This window comes from Oncorhynchus clarkii, chromosome 6, assembly GCF_045791955.1.
Source record: "Oncorhynchus clarkii lewisi isolate Uvic-CL-2024 chromosome 6, UVic_Ocla_1.0, whole genome shotgun sequence".
NCBI lineage: Eukaryota > Metazoa > Chordata > Actinopteri > Salmoniformes > Salmonidae > Oncorhynchus > Oncorhynchus clarkii.
In genome coordinates this window covers 55,898,990-55,922,971 of record NC_092152.1, presented here as the reverse complement: position 1 = coordinate 55,922,971, position 23,982 = coordinate 55,898,990, and the positions used below count along the sequence as shown (strand labels likewise).

The 23,982-nt window shown below is 41.7% G+C and overlaps 1 protein-coding gene across 3 annotated transcripts in view; it reads right to left on the bottom strand.

The window, feature by feature from the left end:
• Window positions 1-23,982, bottom strand: part of LOC139411310 (activating molecule in BECN1-regulated autophagy protein 1A-like) — a 99,869-nt gene that overhangs the window by 36,151 nt on the left and 39,736 nt on the right. For all 3 annotated transcript variants that reach the window (XM_071157469.1, XM_071157471.1, XM_071157470.1), the window contains exons 12-14: window positions 21,051-21,161; window positions 5,682-5,870; window positions 2,234-2,388 (exon numbers count right to left, since the gene is read on the bottom strand). In XM_071157469.1, the coding sequence (XP_071013570.1) occupies window positions 2,234-2,388; window positions 5,682-5,870; window positions 21,051-21,161 (455 nt within the window). The remainder of the gene's footprint in view (window positions 1-2,233; window positions 2,389-5,681; window positions 5,871-21,050; window positions 21,162-23,982) is intronic.

Genomic DNA, 23,982 nt, shown 5'->3' with positions numbered 1-23,982 from the left:
TTTACAACTTGGATCCTATTTCAGTAATAATGAAATCTTACCTTGTGTGTCTGATAATCTACCATTCATATCGTAGTGGTTAAAGCATGCCAATAACGGTCCTCTGAGTATATCAAAAAAGGTTACTTCCACTGGTATGCCATTCAGCCCAGACTTTTTTTTTTGCCATATTGCATCCAGTTCGCTTTTTTTTATAATATATTTTCTTGAATAAGTTCCTCCATTTCTTTTTGTTTATCCTCTAACTTATTGTGACCCTTTATGGTACAGTTTTCTTTTTCTATCTATCTGTGCTGTTAGTCCTTCCATTTCCTTTGTTAATATGGACTCTTTTGACCTAAATTGCTTTTGTGTTATAGATGAGTACTGAATTGCATGGCCTCTAAAGGCACATTTAAAAGTGTCCCATTCAATAATGGGATCTGCTGTACCTATGTTATGATGGGGAAAAGTCCATTATAAATGATTCTGTCCTAAAACAAGTTATCATCCAATAGGCTTTGATTAAATTTACAATATGTGCCCATGTGGAAATTCTGTAAGAGTAATACAAATTTCAATTATGTGATGGTCCTAGCCAAGTTATTAACGAGAGCCAAAACTCTTTGAGCAAAACGCCTTTTAGTTCCATGTCAAATCAGACATGGGCTTTTATGCACCATGTGGCAGCTTTAAAAACAAAAACATTCCCAATTTGTTCTATTAGATTTTGGATAATTACGGCTCTCTTCAGACTATGTAACTGTTCAGTTAGAAAACTTATGTCACAACAATTTCACCATTGGCAATGTGAGAAGTTTGGAGTTAGAAAAGCCACTGGTGCTGCACCCCCCCCCCCCCCCCAAAAAAAAGTTAAAACGTCATCTCAATTATCATGTAGCCTAGTTTGCCAGGGCTGCATGGCATCTTCAAAAATGGGGTGGGACGGAGAACAGTCTCACTAACAGCAAGAGGCAGTGGGAGAGACAGAAAGACAACATCAAAGTGGCACCCTGATGTTGTTTACTCAGCCAAGTCATTAGAGGCTGCCCAGGCAGTGGGTCCTGCTTCCTGCTTTCATCAGGCCCTCTGAGGGCTGGATCTGGGGTGGCCATGGGACACTGGGCTGTGTTCTGGGTCACTGGGATGTCACAGATGGAACCCTGGCTCCAAGCCTTGCATCATAAACACTTTACCCCTCATCCTTCACACACCACCTACCACATCCCCTGCTACATTCTGATACATGTCCAGCCAAAACAGAGTCACATACTGAGCCACCAAACACAGAACACTTTCAAAGACTCTTCATTACTATTTAAGAGTGGACCATTGTGAGACTGTGTAAACGGTGTGGTGCATTCTCTAAACAGTAATCATGACTATAAAAAACACAAATGAAAAGGGAGAATGAAATGTTTCACAGTGCTGTTGAGCTTAGATCATCAAGACCATCAGCAGACAGCAGAAGTTCCTCTGAAAGAGGAAAGGGAAAACACTGTACTGTGGTCTGCCAAAGGGCCATGAGAGATCATGGGGTAGATTAAAGACTAAATGAAATGTGCATAACCATGATTCTACTTTGGCTAGACCCCAAGAAGTTTCTCCATTACACAAGATCACTTTGTACAGCTGGAATATAAAAGGCTAGAGTCAGCACCTGGAGGCATGTGAAAAATACTCTCATTGATTGTAAGCCCATTTTCTATTCCAATCGTGTTGGAGCAAAAACATTCTAAAGCAGATCAATAAAGATATTTGGTACCATCAGAATCCAGTTAAAGTAGAGTCAACGCAGGCTCTGCCATCGCTGGTTTGTTTGTTTGGGGTTGCTAATCTGGCTGGCCATTGTGAGAGGGCTGGAGCTGCGAGGGTATTAATTGAGCTACTGTATTGAATTGTAATGTCTGTGTCTCACGTTCCTCCTCAGTTGGTTAGATAATGGGGTGAAAATCAATTGTTTGTCCCCAAAAATGACAGCGTTAAAGTAGCTATTTATAAAGAGTCGTACTCTTTGCCAGCCAGAAGTAGCTTATCATTTACAATCTCCTTTACCTCCAGATGTGGGCGGTTTCATTTTGTTACTGTCACCCTGCGGATGCTCACCGGTGATTTGGGTCTAGGTTCTTGCTGCCATTTTCAAGTTCAATTCAAATAAAGCTGAATCAAGATGCATTGATGAAAGCACAAATAAATGGCATAATACTGTTGTTGTTCCGTGAAATTCCAAAGGATTAACGTTGGCCAAACTCACCCTCATGGAAGTCTCTCCACCATGGGGCTGCTGCAGGCGTAACACTTGCGCTACCATGTGGTCTGTAGTGTGATGGAGCAGGATCCTGCGGGAGGCCAAGCCCACCATCACGTAGTGGCCCATCGGGGACAGGCTGACAGAGATGGCATTAGGACCTAGACAAAGAACAGATGGTTAGGCTACTTATGTTGAGCATGGATGTGTTTGGCATATAAACTTAAAGCAACTATTGAACACCTTTGTCATGGTTTTACACGAGGGCCTAAAAACAGTATTTAAAAGTCTGACTGAAACACTCTATACTGTAAATTGCTTTATAGATAATTGGGATTGCATTCTGAATGTCTCTGACTCAGCAGCTATAAATAACAGACAACAGGAACCATTAAATTAAACTTTCCTGCCTTCTCTGATGCCTTAGATTGATACTGTCCAAGCAGGTTAATGCAAGTCAGTAGAATTTCCTAACAAACCAGTTAAGTATTTCTTAATTAATGGTTTTTGACGACAGTTGAATGTTTGTTCCCACTTGAGAAACATACAGTAAAACAAACTCTCTCATTAAAGGCAACCATTTGGAAACCAATGCTATTATCCAGTTAGGAATCTGGAGTATATCCAAAATGGAGTCTCCCTCAGTTGAATGCAGCCTGCACCGGTTAATCTAAAAGCTATATTTGTGTACTTGATTAAGCTATTGCCTAGTCTTAAATGACTGGTAAGTGTTTGTACTACTCGTGAGAGTAGCTGAACTGTAAATTACAGTTTTCACAGCTACTTTGGGCCCAGACCTGCTCAAAATAATTTGTTTTGTATTTATGGCTAAGCTAAATAAGTAGGCCTCCCACATTCCCATATCTAATTACCAATAAAAAAGTGTTGCCTAGATTAAAGCTTTAATTTAGGGGCGGCAGGGTAGCCTAGTGGTTAGAGCGTTGGACTAGTAACCGGAAGGTTGCAAGTTCAAACCCCCGAGCTGACAAGGTACAAATCTGTCGTTCTTCCCCTGAACAGGCAGTTAGGCCACTGTTCCTAGGCCATCATTGAAAATAAGAATTTGTTCTTAACCGACTTGCCTAGTTAAATAAAGGTAAAATAAAAAAATAAAAATTTGCCTTTATCAATCTTCATGCTTAATATAATACTTACAATACACAGACTTTATATTTCATCTTCAAACACGGCAGTGTACATTTTACTCGGCTCCCGAGTGGCGCAGTAGTCTAAGGCTACTTCTCAGTGCTAGAGGTTCGATTCCAGGCTGTATCACAACCGGCCGTGATTGGGCGGCGCACAATTGGCCCAGCGTTGGTCAGGGCCGTCATTGTAAATAAGAATTTGTTCTTAACTGACTTGCCTAGTTAAATTAAAAAAAACTATAAAATGTGAATAGTCATAGGATGAGAGCTGATTAAAATGATATACAATGTTATCCTAGTAACTGCTTTTATTATGAGAACTATAAACCTGCCCCATACATTCCATTACAATGATGTAAAATCCAATGTTGGGCCTGTTGAGGCCAATTATATTACTTTTACTATTCTAGTAACAGACCAATCTGCTATGGCCCCATAGTAAGAATACATCTTCATTTAGAGTAACTACGTGTAATGGTTTGCTGCTCTCATCATCAGGTGAAAACATTCCTATGGAATTTTAAATGTACGAGTCAAGTTTCTGGTCCTCTGTTTTATGTAAACAGTTAATAGTATATAATTGTAATCAGCTCACATCCATAACTATTCACATGTACTGTTCATATCCATTTTTACATGTTTGAAGATTAAATATTGCCATTATTGACCATAATCAGCAATTCAGACAGGTTTTTGGGCAAATTCTTGCCAGAATTAGGTGAGTAATTTAACATGTTCATATTGATGGCTCACGAGGTTGTGTATTCTTTTTTTTTTTTTTAATTTTACCCCTTTTTCTCCCCAATTTCGTAGTATCCAATTGTTGTCTCATCGCTACAACTCCCGTACGGGCTCGGGAGAGACGAAGGTTGAAAGTCATGCGTCCTCCGATACACAACCAACCAAGCCGCTGCTTCTTTAACACAGCGCACATCCAACCCGGAAGCCAGCCGCACCAATGCGCCGGAGGAAACACCGTGCACCTGGCCACCTTGGCTAGCGTACACTGCGCCCAGCCCGCCACAGGAGTCGCTGGTGCGCGATGAGACAAGGACACCCCTACCGACCAAGCCCTCCCTAACCCGGGCGACGCTAGGCCAATTGTGCGTCGCCCCACGGACCTCCCGGTCGCGGCCGGTTACGACAGAGCCTGGGCGCGAACCCAGGACTCTGATGGCACAGCTGGCGCTGCAGTACAGCGCCCTTAACCACTGCGCCACCCGGGAGGCCGAGGTTGTGTATTCTACATCACTATGAGCATGTGAAGATATTTTTGGGCTTACTACAATTATATTTCATATAGGTATGGTCATGTGAAATTATCCAAGAAGATCCCATTGAGTTGTTTGGTGGCCATATTGTAAAAAAGGCTTCTATGGAGTTAATGCAGGAATGAGATGATAGGTTGTCTATCATAGCAACAAGTTTGTCTAATTTGTGCGAGTCGGTTTGGCTACTTTCTTCTTCTCTGTGTCAGACACACCAGCCCCTGCTCCTCTCCCGCCCTCCCCCACCATTCTGTGCTGAAACAATAAGCAGAGCGCACCACTTCTCCTGAGTCACACGAGCAAGTCCCCATTGAACATTTATTTTTTTTATTTTTTTTAATAACGTCTTTAAAACATGTATATTATGCAAATAGTGACAATTTCAAATGCCAATTCCTATCCATTACATATAATTTTATGGCTAAACTTCCAACATTCTGATGTCAGTGGCATATGGACAATAGTTATAGCTGGTGCTTTCAAAGTTGGTTATATTATATAATGTAATTGCATGACATTTTAAAACCACCTGTCAAACAAAGTTTCCTTTTTAAATCCATTTATACAAATAATTCTGACATGTACCCTAAAAAGGTCAAAGTTCTGTTGACCCGAACATTCTGAAAATGTTTCTGATCTAAGCTTTCCCATGATTAAAGGGTATAAGTTACTAATCATGTGTTGTATACTGACTGTCATGGGGTAAAATCCCTATGGGAAAAATGAATGGGATGGAGGGGTTAAAGAGTAACAACACACAGAAAGTTACTGCTAACACCTCATTTTCCAACTCCAGGGACACAGACCTTCAAAACATCACTATGAGACAGCCCACGTGAGCCTGACGACCCAAATTCAGGGGCCTGGCTCATGGACCACCATGTTACTTCAGAGCAGGGGTGTCAAACTCATTCCATGAAGGGCCTAAGGTCTGCTGGTTTTGTTTTTTCCCTTTCAATTTCAATCAAGTACACGGGAGGAGCGACACTCGGCCCTCTGTAGAATGAGTTTGACACGTGCTTTAGAGAGACAATGACTCACCGAATCTCTTGGAGTAGAGCATCTCTCCCAGGTTGTGAGGCGCCAGAGAGTAGATAGCCAGGATGCCCTCATCTGGGAAGCCCCGCTGGCTGCTGGGTATGAACACGGCCAGGAGCTGCCCGTCTGCAGAGATGTCACAGCTGGCGTCATTGTAGATCTTGCAGTTCTGCACCAGCACATTGACAGAGGCTGCAGTGGCAGGAGGAGAGGCACTGATGTGATATGACCATTCAGTTTCACACATGTCCTACAGTGTACATGTCTGGTGCACATCAGCTATACAAAGAGCCCACATTGTAAACAGGTGAATGTCTCAGAAGCTTGGAGGGAGTACGCAAGGAGAAGAAAAGTTCACATTATCATTCAGTCATATTTTTCCCCCCCTAAGCTAGTCCACATTGCATTGACATAGTAAATTGATACATTTACAGATCTAGCATGTCTCAGACAGCTGCACCGGCAAAGGAAAAAAAAAGAATAGTTCCCACTTCCAATAAACTACCAGACAGCATTGCAAAAAAAACAAATGCTAATTTCAGTCTGTTCAAAATATTTACCAAAAGTTTTTTTTTTGTGTGTGTGTGTCTTTTGAATACTTATTTTGGCATTGATCTTAATGTTACATTCCAACACCCGACATAATCCCTTCCTGTCTCCCTAGAGGAATATACAATCCAAAACATGATTAAGTCATTTCTCAAAGCAGGCTGAGAGCAGCGGCTATATTAACACCTAACTCTCCTCCAAGTGTTGAGACACTGTAAGAAGGGAAATAATACTGGTAATGACTATACTGACAACTTGATGTATTGATGGAAATAGGCTAAATAAAATGCATTCCGTTTTTAGAGGGGAAACTATCAACAAGTGCATTGGCAATGTCATTGTATTGATATTGTATTATCCATTCAACAACTAAAAGGCTTTTCTAAAAGAGAAGGGTCCCAATTATGAGTATAAAAGTGTTAGTGTTTCTTATATAAAGAAAGAGCACCCTTATGGCAAAGCTGTGTCAAAGTGAACAAATGGGTCACATACAGCAGGCAGAAGAGGGATATCGTCAGTTAGCTGCAAGCAGACAATGCTCCAGTTCCTCTAGCTGGTCATTCCCTGCGTACATCTTGGTTGAGGGAGCAGTTCTCCTTCCAATAACCTAGCCCAAGGATGTCTGTCATGGAACCAATTCCAGTGGGTCTACTTGAGTCCAGTGAGGACCATGGTGATGGCTGAGGGGTGGACACTGCATAGTGTATATGGCCCATACAAGGGGTGATCACAGCTGCTTGTAGGGAAGATTTAAGGTGGGCCATGTTAATTAAGTAAAGCAGTGAAGTAGTAGCAATGTAGGGCCGGGGCCCAGACGGCAGACCCGGTGTTTTCCTCTCAGCTTTATGAGCTCAATCCGTCAAGCAAAGCTAAATGGACAGAGTAGGCGTGAAGCAGCGAATTGTGTAAGTCCATTTGTGCTTTCACAAACAAATACACTTAACTTGCACAGGGTACACAATGTGCAATGTATGAGTAATTGAGAGAGTTGAGCACAGTTGTCGATTCAAATGTTGAGAAAGTTCACTAGCCTCCAGATAACATTTGTCTACACGGTTCCAGATTTCAGTTATCGCCTGTGGCTCCGTATAAATTAAACCATGTAGACTACATTTAAAAAACACTTTAAAAATACTACCAAAAAGCAGTACAATTCCCATGACTTACACTGTCCAAGCATGAAAATATATTAACAACAACAATATCAACAACAGCTAAAGTGGAGTAACCATATTACTGTAGCAAGAAACCATTATTACTTACTATTAAGTAGCCTAATTAAAATGAATGGCTGGCCTTTCTGACAAACAACAATCTAAAGCAACAATAATCAAAATGTTGTGTGTTGCGTAAGATTTATTTATTTGTCTCATACACAGAATGTGGGATAAGTGGATGATTGTCAAAATTAAAAGGGATATTTTATATTGTCAATACGCTTTCACATTCAAATGCTAAACTAATACATTTATTTACTGCGAAATTAAACCTCAAAGCCTCTCAGCAATAAAATTGGCCCAGCTTCCTGCCATCGCTGCCAACATACTGTGATTTGCATTTTAAGAGAACAGTCCTATGGCAAACATCCATAGGACGGATGGCTTTGTCAGGTGATGGAACTATGGACATTCTTTCTTAAACTGTTCTCGGCTTCGTGAATACTATAGCTGACCTGAGTTTTTTAAAAGGCACTCCGTTGTGCCATATCATGTCATCGATCAAATCGACATCACTTGTCCTGCATGGCCATACAATTTCAACCACTCATTACTCAACTCCCAGACTGGTAAAATCACATTTTCGTTGAGGACAGAGGATGCCCCTCTGCCAGCTTCCTCTTGCACCCTCGCCCTCTCTCCAAACATGATCTGGCAGTTTGTGTCACACTACAAATTAGCTTTCCCCTTCAGCCACTCTCAGGCGAGATATTCTGCCAGTAATGGTGCAAAGCTCTGACTAAGTCGGGATGAGAGGAGAGCAATATTTGTGCCCCCACTCTTATGTTTCCTAATCTAGGACAGGTCTGGGAGGAGAAGATGGGAGCTTCCTGGCCATTCAGTTGAGTTTTTTGGAGGATGCTGACTTGTAAACTCTACTCCCCCAGCAGGCATATGGGTTGGATTTGCGAAAGACAGCAGACAATGTGTGTCACAGAACAAATAAGTCTAGGCAAGCAAGGTCAAAAAGTACCAGACAGATTTCAACTGAAAACAACAAAGTTATAACACTGCATGAAAAGCATGTCTGGTACCAACTTTGTGATAGAAATGGCAGGGGAATAAAATACGTCACTTTCACTGTAACAGTGAAGAGAGGTGCCACCTTTTCCATCCCAAATGTCATTAATAGGGGAAAATAACTAAATCAGCGGATGGGCAATGTAATCGCTCCTTGGACATTTCCTATCCCACTTCCTCCATGCCCCAACCACTCTACAAGACATCTGAGGACACATTGGTTTTACACTTTTTGTAAGAATATGGCTAGCTTTCCATGAGTGCAAGAGTCTTGATGTGAACGCACTGTTCCAAAAACCAATTGATTTAGCAAGAGAATAGAGAGCGGGGCCTTTGAAAATGTTCCACTTTATCGGCATGGTTCCACACTTAATGCAATCTGCTTGTAACCACCAATTACTCTGCAAGGGCGAAAATACATCACGCAATCTTAGCATCTGAACTAGGTCTGTGACGATAGCAGTATCTCAATATTTTTGGGGTGGCAAAAATGAAAATACAAACAACACCAAACTCTTTGGTCCTTTAAAAACCTGCTGTATGTAAAATATTGTGTGCTATTAGCTTGGAAAACTGAATATCAACATTAGGGCTTTTTTCCTAAAGAAGTTTAATCCGCTTAGTATCTTGGCAAGGAAAACAACACTAATGAGTGTCACGATACTGGTATAGTCCCGGCAGGATTTCCATTAGCCGGTAAATGTCGGCTTTTGGCCGATAAAATAAATGAAAAGTCGATAAATAAAATTGTTGCCGGACAAATTGTCTGGAAGAAAAAAATAATACATTGCAAAATAATGTTTTTTTCCATTGATGGAAATACTAGTCGATGTTCTCCAACTTCAAAGGTAAATATACTTCATAGGCTAATAAATCCACAAGCTGCTTGGAAATCAGTGTCGGGTGTGTGTGTTTCTATTTTTACTTCCGCAAAAGACGTGAGGTTCTCATAAGGGACTTCAGCTAAGTGTATCCAGACTGGGCAAAATTGGCAAAGATTGTATTGATTATCCCCGTGTTCAGTGTGCCCGCCGAGAGGGGATTCCTTCTTCAAAACAGAGTAAAGACGGCTTCAAGATCACGCCTTCTTGAGGACAAAGTAACGAGGCTGATATGCATCACAAGCTGCTGCAAGGAGAAGGACATCTTTGATTTCCCAACAGCAACGGCTCACTTTGAGCAGGCCAAGGTCTGCCGCAAACGCAGGTAAATTAGAGGCAAATGATTGTGTACGTCAGGCACAGTCCTAGCAGTTCAGCTGCCGCCCAAGGCAAGATCAACATACGCCGCGGATGTGTCATGAATAGTACAAAGATTTGGAATAGATTGATAGACTCGAGGAATTGTATGTATCATGCGCAATTGGTGCATTTCAGTTTAGCTTATTCAGTAGCACTTGGAAAAGAAACATTGTCGCCAAGTACTCACATTGAAGAATTACAATGTTGCAATCACTAGGCAGCCAACTGCCTATAGCAGGAAACAGAGTTGTTATCACTAAACCACGTATATCACACATGACATGAATCACGATCCCACGATAGCTCAAATTACAATAAAACATTTATTAACATCATTCAATAGAATGATAAAAAGAGAGATATAGTTTAAGCTTTGGAAACAAGTGCTTTCATAAATGCATGGCACGGGACTCATTTCAGAAGAGCATTGTAAAATAAGATTTTTCTCAATGAACCAACCTTAACGAATATAGTTTATTTACATATCGAGTGGGGCAGTGGTCTAATGCACTGCATCTCAGTGCTAGAGGCGTCACCACAGACCCTGGTTCGATCCCGGGCTATATCACACACAATTGGCCCAGCGTCGTCTAGGTTAGGGGAGGGTTTGGCCGGGGTAGGCCGTCATCATAAGAATTGGTTCTTAACTGACTTGCCTAGACAAATAAGTAAAATAAAATTGGATTGTAAAACATCAGTTTTATAAATTGATAATTTTGTGACCACCTAGAGTGTCCTCTTTCCACTGCTGTGGTGCTGAATCGCAGCGGGAATGGGGAGGGCCAGCCTGGTCACGGCGAGAACGAGTCCAGCTTTTGTCAAATTAATGTCAAAAGTTCAATTGTTTTGCATGTTATACTGAACAAAAATGTAAACGCAACATGCAAGAATTACAAAGATCTTACTGAGTTACAGTTCAAATAAAGAAATCAGTAAATTTACAAATGAATTAGGCCCTAATCTATGGATTTCACATGGCTGGGAATACAGATATGCATCCGTTTGTCACAGACCCAGAAAATCTGTCAGCATCTGGTGACCACCATTTGCTTCATGCAGCACTACACATCTCCTTTGTATAGAGTTGATCAGGCTGTAGATTGTGGCCTGTGGAATGTTGTCCCTTTCCTCTTCAACGTCTGTGTGAAGTTGCTGGATATTGGCGGGAACTGGAACACGCTGTTGTACACGTCAATCCAGATCATCTCAAACATGCTCAATGGGTGACACGTCTGGTGAGTATTCAGGCCATGGAAGAACTGGGACATTTTCAGCTTCCAGGAATTGTGTACAGAACCTTGGGACATGGGGCAGTGCATTATCATGCTGAAACATGAGGATGGCAGCTGATGAATGGCACAAAAACGGACCTCAGGATCCTATCACGGGATCTTTGTGCATTCAAATTACCATGATAAAATTCAATTGTGTTTGTTGTCCGTAGCTTATACCTGCCCATACCATAACCCCTATGCTACCATGGGGCACTCTGTTCAGAACTCAGCAAACCGCTCGCCCACACGACACCATACACACGGTCTGCAGTTGTGAGGCCAGATGGATGCACTTCAAAATAATCTAAAACAATGTTGAAGCGGATTATGGTAGAGAAATTAACATTCAATTCTCTGGCAACAGTTATGGTGGTCATTCCTGCAGTCAGCATGCCAATTGCACACTCCCTCAAACTTGATACATCTGTGGCATTGTGTTGTGTGACAAAACTGCACATTTTATTGTCCCCAGCACAAGGTGCAACTGTTTAATGAGCATGCTGTTTAATCAACTTCTTGATATACGACACCCGTCACGTGGATGGATTATATTGGCAAAGGAGAAACACTCACTAACAGGGATTTAAACAAATTTGTGCACAAAATTTGAGCGGAAATATACTTTTTGTGCTTATGTAACGTTTCTGGGATTTCTTATTTCAGCTCAAGAAACATGGGGCCAACACTTTACATATTGTGCTTATATTTTTGTTGAGTGTAGATAATCCTAACCCTAAACCTTTTCCTAACCGTAACCTAATTTTCCAGGTTAAATTCTCCTAACCAGCAACGAAAAGTCAAATCTGATGTTTATTTGACAAAAGCTGGATCACTTCTAGCCATGACCGGCTGGCCCTGGTGTTCATAGACAGCCATTTCTTTGTTATTTATTGGGCCTGGATTGTATTAGAGGTCTAGATTGTATTTGAAAACAGCTGTTTTTTGTTATTTATTAAAATGTTCATACAAATAGCCTATAGGAAATATAATTCGCAAATTATATTAAACAAATATATTTTGAAGATGTGTTTTATTACTGTGTAGGTGACTAGTTCTTCTAGGCCAAATGTTTTTTAAATTTTCTATAAAACATTTTCTAAACGTAACCTTTCTTTAACTAGGCAAGTCAGTTAAGAACAAATTCTTATTTACAATGACGGCATACACCGGAAAACCCGTTCAATGCTGGGCCAATTGTGCGGCGCCCTATGGGACTCCCAATCACGGCCGGTTATGATACAGCCTGGATTTGAACCAGGGTGTCTGTAATGACACCTCTAGCACTGAGATGCTGTGCCTTAAGACTGCTGCGCCACTCGGGAGCCTGATAAAGTATACATTATATTCAATTATGATTTGCAGCAGGGATGCAGATGCAACAGGCAATGTTTTGATTTTCAATAAAAACCTGTCTTGTTGGTATAAGAACATCATTATACTTTATTTTGTTACAATTTAACAGGCTAATTTCTATTCTGTTCAAATGAATTACAATAATCCACATGCGATTTGGAGAACAGTGGGTGGACACACTAATGCATTACACACCCAATGCATATGGATGTCAGGTAAATTAAAATCTTGCCGATCACGTTGTCCAGCGCCAGATTTTCCTGACGGAAACCCTGATGTGCATGCCAATGCATCACACACTAATAACCCCTGCTGCTGCAGATGTACTAGTGGGTTGGTCGAGAACCAATAGCCTAACAAAGCACTTAAAACTATTACACACCTGCCAACCCTGTATCATGCCAGTAGTACCAGAAGCACATGGCAAATTGGAGATGTAGCACGAGCCGAATTGGGGGTTTCTTGCCCCGCACGTTTGCTGTTTGTGAGTCTGATGGCTTTTTAAACACGGTTCATAATTAACACTCAAAGCAAAATCATTTTGAAAACACAAAAACAAATGATCGCATCGACAGAGATCGCAAACTGGCTACACAAAGCTTAAATTGGCTACCGCAAAGGGAATCTGAACACTGTTAGCTAGAAGAATATGGTGTTTTAGCCTACGTAAAGTTGCATATTGTATTTCTTTGCAGGGCATACATAATTTCAGATCAGGCCCTATTAATTTCTGCGTACTTTTAACTCGGATCTCGTACCTGCGTAAATGGACAGAGTATTGCGTAGTTGATACGCAAAATGCGTGCATGTTGGCAGGTCTGCTACTGGTTGCCCAAGTAGATAAAGATCTAGGATAGGATTATGACTAAATAATGCAGCAACGCCTGGAGAAAAAATGGCGCTGGAGGGAATGGCTGCAGTCATATCGGCTCTTAACCAAACAGGCTATTTTGTTATTTTTTCCCACGTTGTTCATGACTTGTTTTGTACATAATGTTGCTGCTACCGTCTTATGACCGAAAAGAGTTTCTGGACATCAGAACTGAGATTACTCACCTCAAATTGGACGAGGAGTTGTTCTTCATTGAGTCGGACGCGAGGGATATACTACAGACACCCGACCAGGCCAAAAACCCTGTGATTCGCTGGAAAAGGAAACGTAAGTTTCGTGGAAAGAGATGAGGATGCCTTATGAGGATCAAGCGACAAGTGGCTAATCTGCCCTTGCCTTCCATCCTGCTAGCTAACGTTCATTCGCTGGAAAATAAATGGGACGAACTGAAAGCATGTATATCCTACAAACGGGACATTAAAAACTGTAATGTCTTATGTTTCACCAAGTCGTGGCTGACCGACGACATTAACATATAGCTGGCGGGTTATACACTGTCGGCAGGATAGAACAGCAGCCTCTGGTAAGACACAGGGCGGGGGCCAATGCATATATGTAAACAATAGCTGGTGCACAATATCTAAGGAAGTCTCGAGGTTTTGCTCATCTGAGGTAAAGTATCTCATGATAAGCTGTAGACCACACTATCTACCTAGAGAGTTATTTTTCGTAGCTGTTTACATACCACCACAGACCAATGCTGGCACTAAAACTGCACATAGGGAGCTGTATTCTGGCAAAAGCAAAACATTCATCCAGAGGTGGCGCTCCTAGTGGCTGGGGACTTTAAAGCAGGGAAACTTCAATCAGTTTTACCTCATTTCTATCAGCATGTTAAATGTGCATCCAGAGAGGAAAACATTTTTTAGACCACCTTTACTCCACACAGAGACGCATACAAAACTCTCACCCTCCATTTGGCAAATCTGACTACAACTCTATCCTCTTGATTCCTGCTTACAAGCAAAAATTAAAGCAGGAAGCACCAGTGACTCAATCTATATAAAAAAGTGGTCAGAAGCTAAACTACAGGACTGGTTTGCTAGCAGACTCAGTGACCGTCCGTCCGTACATACCCCAACCAGAAGCTATGGATTACAGGCAACATTCGCACTGAGCTAAAAGGGTAGAGGTGACGCTTTCAAGGAGCGGGACTCTAACCCAGAAGCTTATAAGAAATCCCACAATGCCCTCCAACGAACCATCAAACAAGCAAAGTGTCAATACAGGAATAAGATTGAATCAAACTACACCGGCTCTGACGCTCGTCAGATGTGGCAGGGCTTGCAAACTATTAGACTACAAAGGGAAGCACAGCCGAGAGCTGCCCAGTGACACGAGCATACCAGACAAGCTAAATGACTTCTATGCTCGCTTCGAGGCAAGTAACACTGAAACATGCATGAGAGCATCAGCTGTTCCTGACGACTGTGTGATCACGCTCTCCGCAGCCGATGTGAGTAAGACATTTACACAGGTCAACATTCACAAGGCTGCAGGGCCAGACGGATTACCAGGATGTGTACTCTGAGCATGCACTGACCAACTGGAAAGTGTCTTCACTGACATTTTCAAACTCTCCCTGTCTGAGTCTGTAATACCAACATGTTTCAAGCAGACCACCATAGTCCCGGTGCCGAAGAACACTAAGATAACCTGCCTAAATGACTACCGACCTGTAGCACTCACGTCTGTAGCTATGAAGTGCTTTAAAATGCTGGTCATGCCTCACACCACCATTACCCCAGAAACCCTAGACCCCCTCCAATTTGCATACCACCCTAACAGATCCACAGATGATGCAATCCCTATACTGCATTCCACACAGCCATTTCACACCTGGACAAAAGGAACAACTATGTGAGAATGCTATTCATTGATTACAGCTCAGCATTCAACACCATAGTGCCCTCAAAGCTCATCACTAAGCTAAGGACCCTGGGACTACCTCTGCAACTGGAACCTAGACTTCCTGACCAGTGACTCCAGGTGTTAAGGGTAGGTAATAACACATCCTCCACACTGATCCTCAACATGGGGCCCCTCAGGGGTGCGTGCTCAGTCCCCTCCTGTAATCTCTGTTTACTCATGACTGCAAGGCCAGGCACGACTCCAACACCATCATTAAGTTTGCCAATGACACAACAGTGGTAGGCCTGATCACCGACAACGATGAGACAGCCTATAGGGAGGAGGTCAGAGACCTGACCGTGTGGTACAAGGACAACAACCTCTCCCTCAATGTGATCAAGACAAAGGATTGTGGACTACAGGAAAAGGAGGACCGAGCACGCCCCCCATTCTCATCGACAGGGCTGTAATGGAGCAGCAAACTAACATGGTCCAATTACACCAAGACAGTCGTGAAGAGGGCACGACAAAACCTATACCCCTCAGGAGACTGAAAAGATTTGGCATCCTGACTGGTTGCATCACTGCCTGGTATAGCAACTGCTTGGGCCAAGCTTCGTGCCATCCAGGACCTTTATACCAGGCTGTGTCAGAGGAAGGCCCTAAAAATTGTCAAGGACTCCAGCCACCCTAGTCATAGACTGTTCTCTCTGCTACCGCACGGCAAGCGGTACTGTAGCGCCAAGTCTCGGACGAAGAGGCTTCTAAACAGCTTATACCCCCAAGCCATAAGAGTCCTGAACAGCTAATAAATGGTTACAAAGACAATTTGCCCCCCCCCCCCCCCCCCCCCACGCTGATACTACTCTGTTATTATCTATGCATAGTCACTTTAATAACTCTACCTGCATGTACATAATTACCTGTACATAATTACCTCGACACCAGCACATTGACTCTGTACCGGTTCCCCCTGTATATAGCCCCGCTATTGTTATTTACTGCTGCTCCTTAATTACTTGTTATTCTCATTTATACTTTTTTTGTGTTAGTGTGTTTTCTTAAAACTTCATTGTTGGTTAACGGCTTGTAAGTAAGCATTTCACTGTAAGGTCTACACCGGTTGTATTCGGCACATGTGACAAATAAGATTATGGTAGAGTTAAGTTCAAATACAAAGGATTTTAAATTGAAACATCCCACACTGTTTTTAATTGCACAGCTTTCTCTTTGCAATAAGCCTCGCTGAATATGTGCATTAGCATATCAGTCAGTCTGCGTTTGGCATGAACTTCAAGATCACGATGGGGAGAGTCATTTGCATTGTTTGCGATTGTATTTCAGACCCTCTGCTTTTAATCATTGCTGAGAAGCTCCACTTCACTCCACACACCCACCCACCCCGGATAACGCATCTCTTCCTCTTTCCTAAACAGCTGTTACAGTTCATTGTTAAAGGCACCACCCACATCAATTATATATGAGCAGCATTCCGGAGAAGGCCCATAGCCAAGTCTGTCTGTGGAGCTTAGTGGAGAGCTAGACACATCACACTGTTCACAACTTACTCTCACAGAGAGGAGGAACATCTGCTGTGCTAGCGTTCTGAAATGAAGTTCGTATCAGGAGGCAGAAGTTATTATTATTTTTAAATGATTTACATTCATTCCAGAGATTTACCTTGCGTTTTTTCCATCAGACCCATTCACATTTGCCACATTTTGTGGTTACATTACAGCCTTATTCTAAAATGTATTTTAAAAATAAAATAAATCCTCAATCTAAACAAACAAAAAAAAACTGAAATCTGACATTTACACAAGTATTCAGACCCTTTACTCAGTACTTTGTTGAAGCACCTTTGGCAGTGATTACAGCCTCAAGTCTTCTTGGGTATGACACTATAAGCTTGGCACACCAGTGTTTGGGGAGTTTCTCTCATTGTTATTTGTCCTCAGTCCCCTCCTGTTTTCCCACAACTGTGTTGCCTCTCAGGTTCAATTCCATCATGAAGTTCGCTGACGACAACAGTAGTAGGCCTGATTACCAACAACGACGAGAAGGCCGACAGGAAGGTGGTAGGCACCTGAAGACGTGGTGCCAGGTAAACAACCTCTCCCTCAACACCAGCAAAACAAACGAGCTGACTGTGGACTTCAGGAGGACACAGGCTGGACATGCCCCCATCTTCATCAATGAGGCTGCCGTGGAGAAAGTCAATAACTTCAAATATCTTGGTGTACACATCTCAGAGAAGCTGAAATGGTCTAACGAGATGGACACCGTGGTGAAGAAGGCACGACAGCGACTCTTCAACCTCAGGATGCTGAAGAAATTCGGCCTGTCCCCGAGGGTTCTCACAGTGTTCTACAGGAGCACCATCGAGAGTATACTTTCGGGCTGCATCACTGCCGTGGACCGCAGGGCGCTTCAGAGGGTGATACGTGCAGCCAAAAGCACCATTGGGTGCACACCGCCTGCCCTACAGGAACCCTATAACACCAGGTGTCACAGGAAGGCCAAGAAGATCATTAGGGGATCATTAGGGACCCCAGCCACGCCCTGTTCTCCTGTTCTCCCATGATGCTTCAGGCAGTACTGAAGCATCATGGCAAATACCGGAAAACTGGCAAATTGTTTCTACCCTCAGACCATCAGGCTGCAGAATAGCTAGCACTAGTCAGCTACCCAATCCCAACACGTCCTCAATGATCATGCTGCACCCCCTCCAATCTTTACACTGCCTCCACTTCAAGGGGTGGCCAGAAGAGGACTGGCCACCCCTCATAGCCTGGTTCCTCTCTCGGTTTCTTCCTAGGTTTTGGCTTTTCTAGGGAGTTTTTCCGACCCACCGTGCTTCTACACCTGCATTGCTTGCTGTTTGGGGTTTTAGGCTGGGTTTCTGTACAGCACTTTGAGATATCAAATTTGATTTGATATAAAGACTCAATAACAGGCTTTGCAGGCTCAAAATGCTCAAACAAAAACACCAGATATTGATTAACGAGCATAGAACCCAAAACTGTTTACTTTGTCAATTCAAATCATTGGTAAATGGAGATAAGAGTTACAAGCCCTCCGACATCCCTATACAAACCCACACAGCAGAGCTAAAAATCACGTTGTTTAGAGTAGGTGAGTCACATCTCACCAACCTGAGGTACATTGCTGGGCAAAAAATAAAAAATAAAATAATGCCTAGGGCAGGGATTTTATTTGGTTTTCTGAGTAAAACATTATATAATATTTGTTTTGGTTTTATTTGGACATAAAAACAGTAAGAACACCAGCAAAAAAGCTCAAAGTAATTTAATTTAGGAAATGTATTCCAAAGTATTTCCACACATGAGAGATCCAGTGCATTCGGAAAGTATTCAGACCCCTTGACTTTTTCCACATTTTGTTATGTTACAGCCTTGTTCTAAAATGGATTACAAGTGGGATAAATTGCACAATTGGTGGCTGACTAAATACACCCCCCCCCCCCCCCCCCCCCCCCCCCACTGTATATAAAAAAAGAAATAAGAAAAAAGTACCAAAGTAATCATACCCTTTAATTTGTTGAAGCACATTTGGCAGCGATTACAGCCTGAAGTCTTTATGGGTATGCCACTACAAGCTTGGCACACCTGTATTTGGTGAGTTCCTCCCACGCTCTGTCAGGTTGGATGGGGAGCGTTGTCGCACAGCTATTTTCAGTTCCCTCCAGAGATGTTCGATCAGGTTCAAGTCCGGGCTCTGGCTGGGCCACTCAAGCACATTCATTCAAAGACTTGCCTTCAGAAGGTATTCACACTCCTTGACTTTTTCCAGTTTGTTGTGTTACAGCCTGAATTTAAAAATGTATTACATTTATATTTTTTGTTACTGGCCTTTGTCACAATACCCCATAATATCAAAGTAGAATTATGTTCTTTAACATTTTTACAAAAAAAATTGTTTGTTTGTTGAAAAATGAAAAGCTGACATGTCTTGAGTCAATAAGTATTCAACCCCTTTGTTATGGCAAGCCTAAATAAACCGCTCAGGATTTCACCATGAGACCAATGGTGACATTAAAACAGTTTGAGAGTTAATGGCTGTGATAGGAGAAAACTGAGGATGGATCTACAACATTGTAGTTACTCTACAACACTAACTGACAGAGCGAAGAAAGAAGCCTGTGCAGAATAAAAATATTTCAAAACATGCATCCTGTTTGCCACAAGGCACTTAAGTAATACTGTAAAAAAATGTGGCAAAGCAATTAACTTTTTGTCATGAATACTAAATGTTATGTTTGGGGCATATCCAATACAACACATTACAGAGTACCACTCTCCATATTTTCAATCATAGTGGTGGCTGTTATGGGTATGCTTGTCATCATTAAAGGACAAGGGGAGTTTTTCAGGATAAGAAAGAAATGGAGTGGAGCTAAGCAAAGGCAAAATCCTTGAAGAAACCCTGCTTCATTCTTCTTTCCACCAGACACTGGGAGATAAATCCACCTTTCAGCAGGACAATAACCTAAAACACAAGGCCAAATCTACACTGGAGTTGCTTACCAAGAATACAGTGAATGTTCCTGAGTGGCCTAGTTACAGTTTTGACTTAAATCTGCTTGAAAATCTATGACAAGATCTAAAAATGGTTGTCTAGCAATGACCAATAAGCAAATTTGACAGAGCTTGAAGAATACAAATGGGAAAATGTTGCACAATTTGAGATTTACCCAGAAAGACCCCGAGCTGTAATCGCTGCCAAAATGTGCTTCAGCAAAGTATTGACTCAGTGGTTTGAATACTTATGTACATTCGATATCTGTATTTAATTTTCAATACATTTGCAAACATTTGTAAAAAATATGTTTTCACTTTGTTATTATGTGTAGATGGGTGATAAAAATATATATTTAATCAATTTTGAATTCAGGCTGTAACAAAATGTGGAATAAGTGAAGGGGTATGAATACTGTCTGAAGGCACTGTATATGTGATCGTTGTAAGCAAGGTTTGAAATTATTATTACTATTTAGTCAAATATAATATCTGTTTGGGCTTCTTGTGGTGAACTTTCAGTCTACAAATTATTTGTAATTAAGTTCTGGCCCTCTGACTCTCAACAACAACAAAAAAATATCCCGCGGCAACATTTTGTTGATCCCTGTTCTAGAGAATACCATAGGCTTCTGCTTCCTATATTCTGGAGTGAATTTTACCCCCAAAATAACCATCTTTTGACATTGCTCAAGTTTGGACGACTAGCCTGGGGACCCAACACTCAAAAGTTACTGACCTTCAGGTACGCACAGAAATGTGAAATCCTCTATAAAAGTCATGGCGTAGTTTGAGAATAATGTCCTTCCCCAATGTCTATTGTAGGTGCTGGGTATAATGATGTACTGAACCGCTAGGAGTACATTACAGTAACAGTCACTGGACCAAATTATTTGATTTAAATAGACACTATTACATATCATATTACAACCTCTATAAGAACAGTTTGTCAAACACAGTATATGTTTAAAGAAAACTAAACCCAGAAAAAGTGCTTGGTTGGGCACTGAATGGATTAGAGCAGAATAACCCAGTGGGTTTTATATTTAGAGGTGGTGCTCTAAGCAGCGGGGCTCTGTTCTCTGTCCTGTGACCTGACGTCAGGAATAACTTGGCCTGAAGCAGAGTAACAACCAGACCACGACACTATGTGAGCCTGATGATAAACAGAGCCACTGAATCTCAAAATACTAAAGTAGAATGCACTCAGCATGGTCCTGCAGGGAGACTACTGTGAAATGAACCGGACCATTAAGACCAGCGGCAGGCAAGATAGAGAGAGAGAAGGCATCCTAGAATAGTGCTAGGCTTGGATCTGAAACAATCCCCACAGAGGAATGAAAGATGGAAAAAGGCAGGGCAGATCTGTATGAGTAGGCCTAAGTTTCTTGTTCCATCCCAACAAATCGATAAGTTCAACAATGTTGGTCCACTCACAGTTGCTGATTTCAGGTAGGTCAAACTTGGTGAAGTCCCACCACTGGAGGCGGTAGGTGGTGTTGGCGATGTTACTGGCCACAGCTGACTGACCGTCACCGATAACCGCACCTAGGAGAAGAGAACAGAGAAGGTCATCATGTAACTTTATCCCGCTGAGCAAAAACAAAAAAACTGCATGAGTCACTTAATTTCTATAATATGTACTTAGGTTATGGGGGGGGGGGGGGGGTGTTATCTATTATACAGTTTTGTAATTCAGTCAAGCCTTTGTTGAGCGGTCATCCAAAATTAGGGATAACAGCAGTGGTCCAGGCCCATGCTTTTTCCTGTCTGCCCAGTCATTCTCAGTAAACGCTGTTTTTTAAAATATTTTTTAAGTCCATTATGTTGACACTTTCCTGGAGTGTTATGTTAATAGTGTAGTAGATTTAAAATGGTTATTTCATCAAACTTCAAATTATTAGAATAGTACACAACGCAGAACAGAACAACCAGGTTGAGGGTCAGTGGCCAAAGCTTGCGACAGGAATATTCCAAGTTCAGACAGAAGGGAGTCAGATCGCTATGATCGCCAGGAACTTTACTTTTGGTGTCTATTTTTAATTGTTGCGCTACTGGTGCTGCCTGTTGATGTTAGGTAGGCAGCTACAGTAGCGGAATGATAACATCTTCGGGTTTTGTTTCATTAAATATATTTTACTTCATCTGGGTGCTTGTGTCACCTACTAACACCCTGGTACTACCCGTAGCTCCCGTTCTCCTCAGTCCGAGAAAACACAGAGAGAAATGTACGTGTTGCAGATTACTCCTTTGTAGTCCATAACATGAAATAAATTAAACATCCCAAGGTTAATGCTGTAGATATTGTTATAAGGGAGTGTGAGACTATTGAAACATGTAACTTTGAGAGTTTTATTGTTGTTATTAATATAGTTTACAGAGTGCTAAAAGTGCTGCTGTTGCTAGCTAGCATGCCTTTCTGTGATGTAGACGGTTAGCTGAGCTGCCGACCGGTGCTGGCATTGCATTATGGGAGATGTAGTTTGGTCCTCAACGGTCTGAATGGAAAAGAGGCGATTTCACGTTGTAACTTGTTTATGTTGCAGTGTTTTTGTACATGAGTTGTTGTATTTTGCTACTGTCAACACTGAAAGCACCTAGCGATGTATTGGGGATGTGAGACAGTATATGTGTTTTACCTTTCTTCATGCTCCTGTGTAGAACAACTTGTCAGATGGTGCGTTGGAGACTGATGTGTTCCTGTCCTGTCTTTTCACAATACTATTGCAGGTATGGTTCTATTGTCTAAGAATTAAGATTATACATTCTTTGTATTAAGGACTGGTTATTATTTTATAGTATACATTATGGCTTTATGTGTGAGTGTGATTGTGTGAGTCTGAGAAAACACAGAGAGAAAGAACAACTTGTCAGATGGTGCATTGGAGACTGATGTGTTCCTGTCCTGTCTTTTCACAATACTATTGCAGATCAACATAAAAGCCTAAAAGACAGCCGTGGTGTCGCTCTTCATTTCTTGGTTCTCCTGTGGTACATAAGAACCTCGCTACAATAGGACGCACATAAACGTGGCTGATGATAATGGAATCCTGACCAGGTGCAATTATGTCAGTGTGTGACTAATGGCAAATCAAAAGGGTGCTGGTGAAAAGCTATAGTAGACTAAAACCATTTAATAATCATCAAAAAAGGGTAATGGCGTCTGTACGCTGTTATACCAAAATGGGCAATCTCGTACAAATACTATTCATAAGATTGTCTAAACCTAAGAGGCAAAGAACTGCTCTAAAATGCTGTAAAATATATGATAAATGCATTAATAATACTGCAATATCGCCAATTGCAAGGTCCTCATGAATTATGAGGTATAGGCCTAAATCATATATGCAAACGCATTTACTGGTTCTAATTTGATTTCAGAACAAACTTCCATCAGTCAGTACATAGTAAAATGTCTGAAGTAACTGACCCAGAGGCAGCAACATCAATAGAAACTGCCCTTATGCTACGTTAAAATGCCACAAATTATTACACAATTGACACATTTTCTGTCTGTGGCAGAATGTGTGCAAGTCACTCCCCAAGTCAAAGTCTAGGCCACTTACAAACTGCAACTGTCTGCAACCGCAATCATTTTTTCACAGTTAATTTGAAATGGAGATAAAGGCCTCAGGCTTGTGAGAAAAAAACAAGTTGCTGTATTGACTTGACTGCAAAATAAACTAATGATAAAGACCAGAGACAATGGCTGTTTATACTGAGTGTTTCTTCTACTTTCAAGGTGTTCAAAAAGCAAAGTAGATTAAAAACCGATCGAGTTTGCCATAATTAGCTACGCTTACATGACACAATTTTATCAAAAAATTACTGAAACTGCAGTGTGAGGGATTAAGTGCTTAATGTTTTTATCTGCTGCGCCATGGTAATGGGCTAAACCTCTTTCAAGGCTGCACTTTCCCTTCTTACAGGAATACATCAAGTTTGCTGAGCAACTGTAACATTTTCACGAAAGTGAAAGAAATTACCCTCTTCGTAATGTGGCAAACTTAGCTTGGTTAGCTTAAATGTTACAATTTGTACTTACACACAGTTGCAATTTGCCTATACGGTGTGTGGTCAACAATGCAGCTATACAGAACTACAGTATGATGGACTTTACATATGGCTGTCTGCCATCTGCTCTTATTTAAGTCATTAAGAGACCATCATTTATAACGTCACTGAAGTGTCGGAGCAAGTTACACGTAGAGGGGCACTTGTTCCATTCATTTCTGACAGACCCACCATGGCTCATGTCAGAGGGGGGAGAAGGGGCCTAGACTCACGCAGGCTTTGTACATAGTCAGGTGCATACAGTGGGGCAAAAAAGTATTTAGTCAGCCACCAATTGTGCAAGTTCTCCCACTTA